Source organism: Octodon degus, unplaced genomic scaffold (assembly GCF_000260255.1).
Source record: "Octodon degus isolate 3935 unplaced genomic scaffold, OctDeg1.0 scaffold00015, whole genome shotgun sequence".
Lineage (NCBI taxonomy): Eukaryota > Metazoa > Chordata > Mammalia > Rodentia > Octodontidae > Octodon > Octodon degus.
The window spans coordinates 4,031,302-4,045,987 of record NW_004524591.1 but is presented as its reverse complement, the minus strand read 5'-3'; the positions used below and the strand labels follow the sequence as shown (position 1 = coordinate 4,045,987).

The window sequence follows — 14,686 nt, the reverse complement described above, 5'->3', positions numbered from 1 at the left end:
AAAACAGAAAATTGAAATTTGCAATTTCATTACGTGAACATAAATGTACTTGTTTGCTCAGTGCGGCAGTGGTAGAGGGTGGGCTGCTGTAACTTAAAAGTGGTGAAGGAAACTAGGAGCCTGGACTATGGCTGTGGGTAGGAACAGGAAGAGCTGCCAGATGTTTCTTAGATGTCCTAAAATGGAGTCAGAGGCTAGAGCAAAGAAAATACTTAGAAGAAGATCTAAGATGTTTCTTTGACACTGAGTGACACAATGAATCAAGATTTTCAATGTGATTTCACTGCTGATTTGGAAGTCGAATAATAAAAACAGATACCCACTATTATCTAGTGAGTTGGGAGAAATTTTAATGAGTAAATAAAATGTACTGTATAAAAACTAATGTACTATATAAAACTATACTGTACGAAAACTAATGCCCCAAATTCAATCTATCTCTTCAATCTATTTTTTCTTCACTTTAAATATTTGTGTAAGAATTTCAAACACATGGTAGTATTTATGCTGCATTTATTAAGCAAAGATTGATTTTTTTCAGAAATAAGTCAGTCATTTAATATTTGCCTTTTGAGTGAGCTCAGCAATCGTGTGAACTGACTGACCAACATATTGGCTTAGGTAAAAAGAAAGCATTAAACAGGTGGGACTATGTTCCTACCTTAATATTTAGAACATGCTCACTCCCACTTCCTATGTTAGATCAGTAAAATTATACTGAGTTCTACAGAGAGATATGTACATTCATGGCTAGGTTATTGAGAGGACATAGTTTAACAACTTTGTACTAGAATATTTTTAAAAGATTTAATTGAAATCTAAAAAGGTAACTAAATAATGTTCAAATGAGAGTTGTGAAATATGTTTAAATGCCTATGAATATTTGTGACGCAAACATTACTTTTAAGTTTCAATCTGTATTTCCCATGTAATGACAACTAAGTCCCGGACTCCATTAGTTCCTTTTGACCTATTATATTGCCAATGTTACTATTGCCAATTTTATTAAATACACTTGAATTTAAACTACGCATTTATAACTCTAAGGCATGCTACTTATTTCAAAAACTATTATTTGCTGTTACTTACCTTTGTCTTTTTTATTTGCATTTGTATAGAATTTACAGAAAATTCCAGTATCTACTAAATCCTCGTCAAGTTTATAGTCTTGCTGGAAGTGGACCAATGCCAGGGTAAGTCCAAGGGTATTATTAGTATCATCAACCTGCTTAATTGTAACAAATGAAATTAGCAGAGTGACATACTAGATGTAATATCCTTTGAGTACAACAACCAGGTCAGTACATGCAAAGAAAAACTAAATATCAACTATGAACGAGAATCTATAAAAGATATTTTTAAACTCACACATAGCTCACTTCAAATATCTTCTGTTATGAGCACTGGGAAGTACTGCTAAAAATAATACTAATAATAACAGACACAAAACACTAGATAAGTACCTAAACTACTAAGCTATCTGCTTTAAGAACTACTTTCTTTTACTAATTAAATAAAAATCCATACCTGATTAAATGTAGAGAAATATAGTTAACAAGGAAAAGAAATTTCAACATGAGTTTTTCATTAACTACTTGGAAAGTCTAATGACTATCAATTATACTTCATTGTTAGTAGGTAATAGTCAAAGAAAATTTTTTTCAATATAAGCCATATACTTTTCACATCATAGATATGAGGTGAAATGAAATGTAATAACTTCACTAGTTAAATAAGTAATACCCTCTTTTTCCATTGACATATTTTCCATCAGTTTGAAGATAAACATCAGGCAACTCGGAGGAGACAGAAGCTCTATAAGCTTTATTCATGGTCTTTCATAAGAATCGGTGCAATGTGAACTATGTCTTTTAGATCACGCTTAAGAACTACAAACTAAATATTGAAATCCTATTCCTAAAGGTGTAGGAAGTAATTTATAGCATCGTGTCTTACGCTAAATAGATGTTAATAAAGTATGTGGGGCTCGCATCGGCTGCCACAAGCGTATTCACCTTTTCCTGCTGCTCCTTGGCTGCTCCTGTGCGTGACACGTTTCCAAATGGGGAGCAGTGGGGTGCAGAACCCCTCTCTAGAAAAGCAGGCTTACCAGAGAACTGTTCAGAACGCCACCTTTATCAAACTCCTGCACACTCCAGAATCCCAAGGCTCGGGATCTGGCTGCTGGCTACGCAAGCCACTTGCAGGAAGTGCCTACGTCAGTAAAGCCAGGCTAACGTTAGATTTTGATGCTAACTTTGATGCTCAAGTTAGCCTGGTTCTTTTCCTCGCCAACTAATATTCTCCGGATTTCACATCAGTAGCTCATATTGTGCAGGAATTAGAAATCATTGCTGCAGACATTTAGTCATCCCAAGACCCCCAAAGGGTCTCAAAAAACAGATAAATCCAAGCTTTCCTTGATTTTGTGAAGTACCCACTGGCTTTCTTAATTACTAGCTTAGTAACTCGACCTCTGTGTGCTTCCATTGCCTTACCTGTGAGGTGAACACTTGAACCTACCTCAGAGGGTAGTGAATTCCATGTAAAGTTCAGTGGGTTGATGTCTGTGAAGCAGAACAGATAGCTATGGGCTTCCCGTATAATATCTTCTCATTCTCAGTAATTGTAATTACTGCCAATGCTACTAGTTTTAATATTAAGTAGCAATTTGCTGAGTTTACACACCTATAATATTCAATAACGGAACTTAGAAAAAATGGGGTATACAGATGAATGTCCATTTTGTATCTGTGTATTCAAAGTGGTTGGGATAGATATATAGTTACATTCTGTTAATGAATAGAATGATTTGTTCTAATGGTGTTTGTAAATAGGATCACAAGTCCGCATCTTGTACAGCAATTAACCACTAAGAAGAATATATGCAGTGTATTATTTGTTGAAAAATAAAAAAAAATAAAATATTGATAACGAAAAAAAAATAATGGATATATAGACATGTATATATAGTTTATATATTTGGATCTGTGTATTCGATTTTGTACTTTAAATGTGACAAATAAATGTTCTGAGAGAAAAAAATATTAAGTAGCAATTACTAGTAGCATGGAAACTTTGCAAATCTCTGTACATACGCTGCAGCAATATACATTTTTAGCAGTCCTCTCCCGTTTTGCTACTATGCTTTAAATGTTCATTACATTATTTTCACTTGTAATGTTAGACATCTTACTATCATTCATTTTATTTTTATACGTTTAAAAAAGAAATTTTACGTACATATATAAAAAGTCTATGAATATTACTAGGAAAATAAGTTTGGGGCCCATTTCAATAGCTACCACTCTTTAGAGATTACCATGGTAATTAGGCATGGTTCTGTGTGATTATCTTTCTGCTTATCTAATAGAGTCAAATATTTACCTGTATGTTGAAAATGTACATATTTTACATAATTTAGAGTACAGATTTTCTACTGTTTTGCAGTTTGCTCTTTCTGATGGGCATTTTTTTTCATTTATATATTGTCATTTCTAAGAACTATATAAAATTTTGTTTCTTAGCTATCCTATAAAGAATAGAATGCCTTTTTTGTTTACCACCAATATCTCAGATCAATATTTCTATTAATTTATCCATATATTTTTGAAAGCATGTTCCAGTATTTCTTATAATAAATTGCTATAGGTAAAATTGCTTGATTGAGAATGTTTTTATTTTAACTATGCCAGGTTTTATCAATTACTCTCCAAAAAGTTTCTATTAAACTACAATACCAGGAAGAATATAAGTGTGTAATTTCTGCAATATCTCTTAAATTGGCTTACTTCAGTAATGTGTTTTATTCATTTGATAAAAGAAATTACATTCTTGTAATTTTTCTTTGCATGTTGCTGATCAACTAAAAAGTCACATAAGTATTAATTACATTTGCTTTTCTGTAAGCAACAGAAATGTGTTGTAATTGGTTAGTAGAATGACAAGTAAAATGGGATGACTAGCCAGATGTGGTAGCACATGTCTGTAATTCCAACAGTCTGAAAAGCTGAAGCTAAAGGATTTCAAGTTAGAACACTACCTGGGTAATTTAGTGACTTAGCAAGTTCCTATCGCAAAGTAAAAAAAAAAAAAAAAATGGTCTGGCAATGTGGCTTAGTGTGAAGGCTCTATATGCAATGTCCACCGCTTTAGAAAACAAACAAAAGATCTGAGAAATTATGAAGTTGTTCACTGAATTGACAGAACAGTGATGAATGAATTTGTGAAAGGATGGGATTCAGGACAATTTAAACAAAATACGAAGAATCAAAAGACCCTTTCCCTGGAAACAACTGTAAAAGAACTGCTAGCCCTTGTTTCTGGTGCTCTTTGTCTACTCAAAGTTTGTACCTCAGGCAGAAGCCTGTGTGTTTGTCATGCTGAAGCCGTGGCCTGTGAGGAGTTGGGCCTCTTCACTAAGAAGCTTATTCAAGCTGTCTAAATCATTTGCTTCCTGGAAGCAAGTGAGGATACTGTAGCCCATGAGGAAGATGAAATGTGTGCAGGAAGAAATAGGCTCCAGCTCACTGCGGCAATGGTGCTGAGCAACGTCCCTTCTTTCTGTACATGGGAAGTGGCAGAAAAGATTTAAATGGTGAACAAGTTGTTATCACTGCACATGTAACTGAAAACAAAGTCCCAACTCCTTCCCTGCAGATAACCCAACATTTGTCTTCTTATCATAGCCAGCTGCAAGTTCTGGCTCCCTGGGTGCCTCTCCGTAAAGCCTCTTCTGTCTTTATCCAGTCAGTCTCAGTAAACTGACCTATAAGCAGAAAATTCCAAGTGTAACCAAAAACATGATTTAACTCTATAATGCTGTCAATATAAAGAATAAAAATGTGTAATTTTTATAGCTTTTAACTATAGAATGTTTTAGCTAGAACTGAAAATCACTGTTAGGTACATTTTAGGTGGTTAGAAATATTTACATAGAAGAATCACTGTTTTCATCTAATAGGTCTCCAACTTTGGTAGTGATGTGGGTGTAGGGCAAAATTATTGTCCCATGTAACTTTACTGGTAGGAACACAGCACATAAAAATATTACTGCTCTCAAAATAATTTCCCTGCTTATTCTTGAGCAACTTATCCTATCCTACTTCTTTTCCCCCTAGGGATTAAGAGCAATGCTATAACTTTATCTCATGCTAGTATGGGGAGAAGAGTGTTTTCCAAATGTTATTTTCCTCCTCTATAGTGCCTATCATATTCTAGATAGCCACTCATTCATAGGCTTGGATAGGGGCTGGGGAGATAGCTAGGTGGTCTAAGCACCTGACTGGGAAGCTCAAAGACCTGGGTTAGATCCCGGTGTCACATGCAGTGCCCGACCTGGAACCTTGGGCACACTGTGCTGGCCCTGCATGCCTATAAACCTAGCACTAGAGAGGCTGAGACAGGAGGATCACTATGAATCTGAACTCTGTAGCAATACCCTGTATCAAATAAATAGACAAGCTTGAATAATGAAGTAAAGGCAGAGATATAGAGCCTCATAGTTACCTAAACAAGAATTATTAGAAAGGCCCAGGAACACTGTGAGAGTACGTTTCAATTGCTTGCTACTCTCTGTAATGTAGGCAATAGTAATGAAAGCACACTTAGTAGAGATCCCTCAAGTACTTCCTGCTCTGTTGTACAGCAGCCAGCCATTTCCCCCCTGGGGAATCCAAATTATTGCATCAGTAAACCATCCATCATGTCTTGTGCCTCATTGCCAAGTGGCATGATCAGCCTGAAAATGTCCACAAGGAAGATGAAGTTGAGAGCACTATCATCTCTCAAGGTAGTTTATCTCTCTCTTTGGTTAAAAACCCATCTAGACTAAAAGACAGGAAAATCAAGAGGACTCAAAACACAGTGTTCACTTTGTGCTCTCTCCAGAGAAAGAGAACCAATGTATGCATGCCTATCTACATATTAGAGAAACTGGTTTAAGAAAAAATGGCACCCAAAATCTTTGCGTGGATCCTCATTCCCAGCAACATTTATTTTATGTATTTTTTAAGATCTTGAGGCAAGATCTTGCTAAATTCTTAATTTGCCAAAGCTCTCCTCGAACTTTAAATCTTCTTACTTCAGCTTCACGGAGAAGTGAGATTGCAGGAATGAAACCTGACACCCAGTTGATGAAGAGTGACAACAGGAACCGACCTGTGAGGCTGTGGAGGCTGGGGCACTCAAATTCTGTAGAACTCAAGTCACAGTTTGAATTCTTAAAGCAGGAAAATTCTGTCTTAGAAAAAGGCCAACCTGGGGGCTGGGGAGATAGCTCAGTAGAATAAGTGCTTACCTGGCAAGCACAGGGTCCTGAGTTCAATCCCCAGTCCCACAGGGGAAAAAAAAAAAAAAAAAAGAAAAAGTAAAAGTAAAAGGTCAAAGTTTTGCTCTATTCAGACCTGTAGTCGACTGAATGCAGCTCACCCACATTATAGAAGACCATGTGCTCTACCTAGGCCACCAGCTTAAATGCTAATCTCATTAAAAGCATCTTCACATAAACACCCAGAATGTTTGATCTGATATGCAGGCACCCCATAAAGCTAGGCAAGATGACACATAGAATTGGTTATTCCTGTGTGTAGTAACCGTAAGTGCAGTTCTCGTACCCATGCTTTACTATGTTTTGGTCCCCGAATCCTGTGCATAAAGGTGAGGTGGCACCAGGTAGGTAGCTCATTGTATATTCTACAATGTCAGGAGAAGCATCATTCAGATGGTGCAGGGGCTCGACCTGCGATGAGTTACTTCAATGCTCTGATATATATATTTTACTATATATATATTAGTAAAATTTTTGGGAGCCAAATCTAGAGTGAACAATTTCCTATTTATTTATTTATTTATTTATTTATTTATTGGTGTAACTAGGGATTGAACTCAGGCCTTTGTGGTTGCCAGGGAAGCGCTTATTCTCCTGAGCCATTTCCCCAGCCCCATATTTTATAATTTAAAGGAAATTTTTATGTTGAAGGCAGCATTGTTAAAGTATTAGTCTATGTTTTATCTTAGCGCTTTTAGATTTTATTTTAAATTGCTACTATTAATCCTTAAAATTTTCATTTTTCTTAAATGTGCCTTGACAGATATGTACGATGTAGGGATGAAATATATTTTTCCCAGATTGAAGTCCAGTTGAACCAAGAAAAGATTTTCATTAGTCCAGTTTATTTTTTTTCCCCTTAAATGTGACACATTTCATGTAAGAGCAAATGCCAGGTGTATTTCTGACCTCGATTTTGCTTCTTTCATCTATTCGTTCTTCCCTATCCTAGGCTGGTTGACACACTCCCTCTGCCGAGTCATTTTCTCAAAAGTCAATGATGTTTATTCTCCCAAATGCATTATGCTTCGTACTTCATGAAAAGCGAGTGTCAAGAGCACTTTTCTGGATTCCTAGTCTCATCTTCAGCATTACGCGAATGTCCTGCGCCTCACGGGTGCCAGTGCCCACGCTGCGCTCTAGACGACCGAGAGGCAGCAGCCCCTTTAGCCGATGCTTCTCTGGTGTTATTCCAGGTCCAAACGCCACCACTGGTTGCTCTGAATGGGGAGCCTGGCCAGGCGGTGATGTTCCCCTCCCCAGATCCTGATGCCGCCCTGCTCCTGTGCCTGCTACCCTCCCGGGTTCTCGCTGTGCAGTCCTTGATCATAGGCGTGCTGGAAAGAGGGCCCCTTTGCAGTGCTAACTTTCAGAGCTCTGCTCTATGCGCCACTCTCTTCCGTAAGGTCCTCTATTAATCTAGCATTCTTTGTGCTCTGTACATTTTAGTTTAATCGCTATTTCTAGGGTATGACATTTCCATTACTACTGTACAGATTTATTCTCTAAAAATACATTGCTTGCCAACACAAACTTACTGTTAGTCATTCTTTTACTTTATTCCCACCAATTTTCCTCTATATTACCTTCAAATGTTTTGCTCCCTTCTCCTACCTTTTGTTATTTTTCCTTCTACTATTTAAAAAAAAAAAGAAATTTTATAGTAAATTTCCAAGCTTCATTTTTATTGGACAAAAATGATAAAATGAAAGTACTTTCTATTGTATCTACTTACATAATTTCTTATCTTGATTATTCTGTTTGAAAGTTTTTGAAATCAGACTTTCGTCATATTTTCCCATCTCGCTGCATAGTGTCATATAATTAATAGATTATTTGGAGGTGTAAATTATTTGAAATAATTGAGTAAGAAACATGAAATGTTCCCTTGCGTTTAAAGAATGATGTTTTGAGCCAGCCAGATAGCTCAGGGGACTAAAGTGCCTGCTTAGGTGGAGTGCAGTGACCGGAGTTCGATCTCACCTATGCAGTGCCAGCCCAGCCCCTGGGGTGAACTGACAAGGTGATTGAGACTGGGCGTGGTGGTGCACACCTGTAATCCAGTGCTTGGGAGGCTGAAAACAGGAGAATCACTAGGAGTCCGATCTATGTAGTGAGACCCTGTAGACCCGGCAGACCCTGTCCTAAATTCAAAAAATAACAACTTTCAACATACAGACTCACATATTCCAAATATCTGACATATTTCTATGGTAAAGACTTTGAATATGCTCTTCTATGAAAATAATGGAGCAACTTAAAAATACATATAAAATATTTATATTGAATTCTTACTTTAAAATATTATTTTATATAGCCATATTTATACCACATTTTCATTAAATAAAATTTCTACTGTACCTGAGCATATTATCTTTTGTTGTGTCTCCTTTTGTGGAATCATCTCAGACAGATGAAATGTATCCTCAAAGAATGAAAACAAAGTTCCTCAAAATTCAAACCAGCTATTCTGAAAGTGCCCAAATCAGAGAAAGAGCTTACTTGACTTAGCTTGACTTTGCCAAGCTAAAATCACAGCGCTCAAGTCACCTTGTCTTATGCTTAAATTTAAGATATAGTACAGATGAGACAAACCGTCCTGCAGTTAAATACACAAACATAAATCTGATGCAGCCTTGTTCACATTGATGAAGTACATTTTGTTATAGAGAGAAGAGAAAACAAAACAAACCGAAAGGCAAAAATGAAACAATAAAAACAATACAGAATTTCAAAATGAGGGGACAGGGAATTAACAATGATTGTTATAATATCGATTGTTATCTTTTAGGTAGTTGTTCAGGTCACCTGACATTGACAGCCCAGATCAGCAAATTACTTATTTACTATTTATTTATTTATTTATTTATTTATTTATTTGATACAAGGCCTCACCACACAGCTCAGGTTCACAGTGATCCTCCTGTCTCAGTTTTCCCAGCGCAGGGGTTACAGGTGTGTCGTGCGGTGCCTGATTTCAGGGCAGCCCAGATCGCCTGGGTTCTGGGGATGCAGGGTGGGTAGCAGCACTGATCAAAGTTGGGTCCCTGTGATTGCCAGGCCGGCACTTGCACTGCTGAGTTATTTTTCCAGACCAGCAAATTATTTTGAAAGTTGCTTTATGCTTACAAATTGCTGACCCACAAATTACAAAAAAAAAAAAAAAAAAAAAAAAAAAAATTCAGACAAAGGTCTGCTCTTTACAATAAAAAAAAAAGTGAAAATAATTAAAATCACACCATTACTTGCCTTAAATTTGGGGCATTATAGCTTGTCAGGCACTTTCTATGCAGAGTAACAAATGCATCAGGATTTTAAAGACATTGAAAACCTGAACTTTTATAACTTATCTCACAGAAAAATAAAAAATAGTTCACTTAATGGGAGGTGTATAGATTTCAATGATTCTTTGAATTGCCACAGCTCTTTCAGAAAAATGTTTTGATTTAAAAATTAGCATGCTTTCATGTTAAATGTTTTTCAGTCATTAAAATTCTAACAATACATTAATTTTAACAAGGGACATTTTTTATGTTCAAATAGAATTAGATGACAAAACTTCAAATTCTTTTTATATATGATAGCAATTGAGAAATCATTCCATATAGAAGAGAGTATTCAAAGATGGAAGCATAGTAGGAAGATTAGCTAATCATTGTATCTTTTTTGTATAAATTATTTTAAATGTTTGTCAATTAGTTATCTATTACCATATAATAAATTATTCCCAAATATGGAATCCTAAAATTCTCTTTTTTTTCTTTTTATTTTAAGAAGGAAAAAAAGAACAAAAGTTATATATGTGTGTGTATATATATATATATATATATATATATATACAGTAAAATGGTACAGAATTTCAAAAATGAATAAAAATTAACAATGGTTGCTGTATGATATATTCTTATCATCAAGTTTGTTTCTCAGATTACCAGATATAGGAATGCAAGACTGATCAAGCAGTTAAACATTAACTCTTCCTTTCATTAAACCTTAATTTTTTTCCATTGTATTTTTTAAAAATCTTTTTATTGATTTATTTGGTACTGGGGCCTCACTATGCAGCTTGGCTTTGTAGTTTCTCCTGTCTCAATACCGCCCCCTAGTGCTGCTATTACAGATGTGTGCCACCATGCCCTGTTTCGTTGACTGACTGTGTGAGGACAGCACAGCATGCGTACCAAGGATCAAAGTTAATTTTTAAATTTATTTTTAAAAGAGTATAAAAATAACACAGAACATATTAAAATGATATCCTTTAAAATTCATGAAAGGTACTCAAAAGTAGTTGTAATATTGTACTTTGCCAACTTCAGTGTAGTTGCACAGATCACGGGTAATAACAATATTGGTCAAAGTAAAAATTTTAAAGATTAACTGCTACCTTCAAAAAATTAATAGAAATTAATAGTATAATGATCTTAGCTTTCCTATGTATAGATGTATATTATTCCCCCCCTTCTTTTTCTCCTATCTTTTCTCCTTGCCCTCATCTGTCTAGTTTCTTTCCATTTTGCTGTATCTACTATAACTTTCAGATTTTATTTATTCTTTCAAGTTCTTATACTAGGGAGGTAATACAGCTTTATACTTGTGGGTGTGATTTATTTTACTTATAAGAATAGCCAATGGTTGCATCCATTTAGCTATAAAAGCCTCAAGTTTATTTTTCTTCATAGTTGAGAAATACTCCCTTGTATAAAAATACCACATCATTTTTATCCATTTCTCAGGTAATGGGCATTTGGGTTATTTCCAAGATTTGGCTATGACAAATTGTGCTGCTATAAACATGGGCACATACATCACTGTGGTATGATATTTTCAGTTCTTTTGGAAAAATACCCAGAAAAGGAATAACTGGGTTGAATTGGACCTCCAATGCTATTTTTTGAGCTGTCTGATTTCCATAGTCATTCTACTGGTCTATACTCACAGTCAAGAATTGTTCCTTTTGCCCTACAGTCTCTCTAGCATTTGTGATTAGTTGATTTCTTTATGATAGCCATTATTTTTGGAATGAGATGGGTCTCAGAATTGTTTTAATTTGCATTTCTCAAATGACCAGTGTTATGGGATACTTTTCCATGTATTTATTTGCCATTTGTGTTTCTTCCTCTGTGATGCAAAAGTCCCCTATAAAATACTAGCCAATAGACTACAGCAAATCATCAGAAAGATTATATACCATGGCCAGGTGGGATTCATCCCACGGATTAAAGAATGGTTCAAAATATGCAAATCTCCAAATGCAATACACCACATCAACAGAGCCTAAAATAAAAACCACATGATGATCTCATAGTTACAAAAACTCTTTGACAAATGTCAACACTAACTAATGATACAGACCCTACAGAAAATTATAATGTATGACCTTTACCTCATTTGATAAAAGCCATCTATGACAAACCAATAGCCAACATCCTTCTAATGGAGAAAAATTTAAAGCTTTTACTCTAAAATCAGGTAAAAAAGATATCACTTTTCACCACTCCTATTGTATATAGTTCTACAAATATTAGCCAGCACTATTAGACAAGAGAGAAAAATAAAATAAGAATTGTAAAGGAAGAAGCTAAATTATCATTATTTGCAGAAGACAAGACACTCTACATGGAAGACCCAAAAAACTATCAGAATTAATAAATAAATTCACTAGCATAACAAGATACAATGTCAACACCCAAAAATCAATAGCATTTCTCTACACAAACAACAAATTCACTGAGAAATTAGAGAAACAATACCATTCACAATAACATAAAAAATAAATACGTAGGAATTAATCTAGCAAAGGAAGTAAAAGATCTACAAAATGGAAATTGCAAAACTCTGGAAAAAGAGATCAAAGAGGATTTCAGAAAATGGAAAGATATTCCTTGCTCCTGGATAACAAGAAACAACATTGTGAAAATGGCCATACTCCCAAAATATCTATGCAGACTTAATGCAACCCCTATCAAAATACTGTCAGCATACCTCACAGATCTAGAGAAAATATTCCTAAAATTTATTTGGAACCAGAAAATACTTCAATAATAAAAGCAATACTGGCCAAGAAAGGCAAGGCAGGAGGCATTACAATCCCTGACTTGAAATTATACTACAAAGCTACTATGACAAAATCAGCAATCTACTGACAAAAAGACAAGACAGACATGAGGATCAATAGAATAGATTAGAAAATTCATATACAACTACAGATACACTCAGCAGCCTCATCTTTGACAAAGGGGCCAAAAATATTCACCAGAAGAAAGGTAGTCTCTTTAACAAATGGTGCTGGAGAAATTGGCTATCCACATGCTGAAAAGTAAACTTGATCCAGGTCTTTCACCATGCACTAAACTAATGTCAAAATGAATTAAAGGCCTAAACATTAAAACAGAAACACCGAATCTACCAGATGAAAAAGTAGATAGAAATCTTGAAGACACAAGGTAGGCAGAGAGTTCATGTACAAAAAACAAACTTCATGGGAAATCCTTCAAAGAATAAATAACTGCGATATGATGGAGAAGACTTTGCACATCAAAAGAAATCATCAGTAGAGTGAAAAGACAGGACACAAATTAGGGAAAAAAAATCTTAACCAACAGTTACACATAGAAAAGACTTCTATCTAGAATATATAAAGAATTTTTTTAAAAAAAATCAGGCTCCTAAAATTCAAAGACCCAAACCAAAAAATGGGCATCTGAGATGAAAATTTTCTTAACCTATATGTAAAAATAGAATAATTCTCTTGAGTTAGCTGTTGAAAATGTCCCATTATTTTTTATACAAATATCATTTGATTGATTTGGATATTTTTCTACAAATGTTTCTAGTAAATAAAATAAACAATTTAGTGATAATATCTTTAGTTTTATATTATCATAAATACATGTGAAGTTTGAAGGTGCAAATTTACCACTATCCCCAGATGGTTGAATAATCCTGGCTGTTTTAGCCAGAAAAAAAATCTCATACCAGATAATTATCTCAAAATCCATAAGAAATATTATATAGTAATGTAGTGCTATAATTTAATTATAAAAATAAGAGGAGATACTGTAATTTACCCTCAAGCACAGTAACAATGTAGCAACTATTAAAATGATAAATAATACATAAATTTTAATAGAAAATGTAGTAATTACATAGATTTATTCAACATGCATATATTCATCAGCTTCTGGATACTAGAAACAGCCTTATCTTTTCCAATTACTTTCAACTAAATAGACCACATGCTCTATGTTTATTACCTTATAGTTTAGAGAAGTAAAGCAAACAAACTAATAAGCAAATGAAATATATATTATTTGTAGTAGGAAAGTAGACACAGTGTGCATGTGCATGGTCATAAGAGTTCTATAATTCTGCTTTGTGATAGCTTGGACAAGGAACAGCTCAGACCAAAAGGATATGAGAGAGTGAGCCATGTGTCTCCCTTATAGATTAGTGTGCAAGATACAACTGCAAGAGGAAAAGCATTATGTTGAAAGACTATTTCACATATTTTGGAGACATTAGTGGGAATGCCAAATTGCCTGGAGCAAAGTGAAGGTTGGTAGCATGTTACAAATGTTCTAAGGGGCCAGCTTACTACAACTACTACAACTACTGGGAATGTAATACCAAATTTTAAAATTTTTCTAGTGTATTTAAAAATTCTCAGCATCTGGGCTGAGGTAGCATTTGCCAAGGCAGACACAGGGACAAGGATCGATTCCTGGCTTGTCATGCCAGCCTTGCCCCTGAGGTGCACTTAGATAGCAACTGAGACTGGGCATGGTGGTGCGCACTTGTTATCCCAGTGCTTGGGAAGCTGAAAAGAGGAGGATCACTATGAGTTCAATCTGTGTAGTGAGACCCTCTAGACCCTGTACTAAACTTAAACAAATAATAAAATTTAAGCATCGTTTTTAATTGGTGCATTGCAATCAACTATGTTGATTGGTTTAACAACTCTCCAGTGTTTACACCTTCTACCTAATGATATGTAAGATATGTCCAATGAAAAGAGACTTTTCTAATATATAATCATCACATCTCAAACATGACTAAAACAATGTCTTTTTCCAAACTTCCACACACAAAGACAAAGAACAACTATGGTCTGTGCCTCAAATCTCTCAGAAGGCACATAGCACGGGTGTAGCAGGCAGCAGTGTCAGTGCAGAATGTGGGAAATCAAAGGATAAATGTATGCCTGTAGTTCTTGAACAATAAGGCTTCGTGTGTGAGAACTGGTCTTTGGATGTAGTGAAATTGGAGAAAGGCTGAAGTGTGTCAGGATTGCTGTGAGTGCTGTGTATTAGGGAATTGCTGCCGTTAGCATGGTCCAGGTTGGCAGGAAGACCAGGTGTA

General features: G+C 35.2%; 1 protein-coding gene across 2 annotated transcripts in view; it reads left to right on the top strand.

The window, feature by feature from the left end:
• The window catches only part of Dgkb (diacylglycerol kinase beta), a 705,005-nt gene that overhangs the window by 271,630 nt on the left and 418,689 nt on the right, over positions 1–14,686 (top strand). For both annotated transcript variants that reach the window (XM_023709934.1, XM_023709933.1), the window contains one exon: positions 1,119–1,193. In XM_023709934.1, coding sequence (XP_023565702.1) covers positions 1,119–1,193 — 75 coding nt within the window. The remainder of the gene's footprint in view (positions 1–1,118; positions 1,194–14,686) is intronic.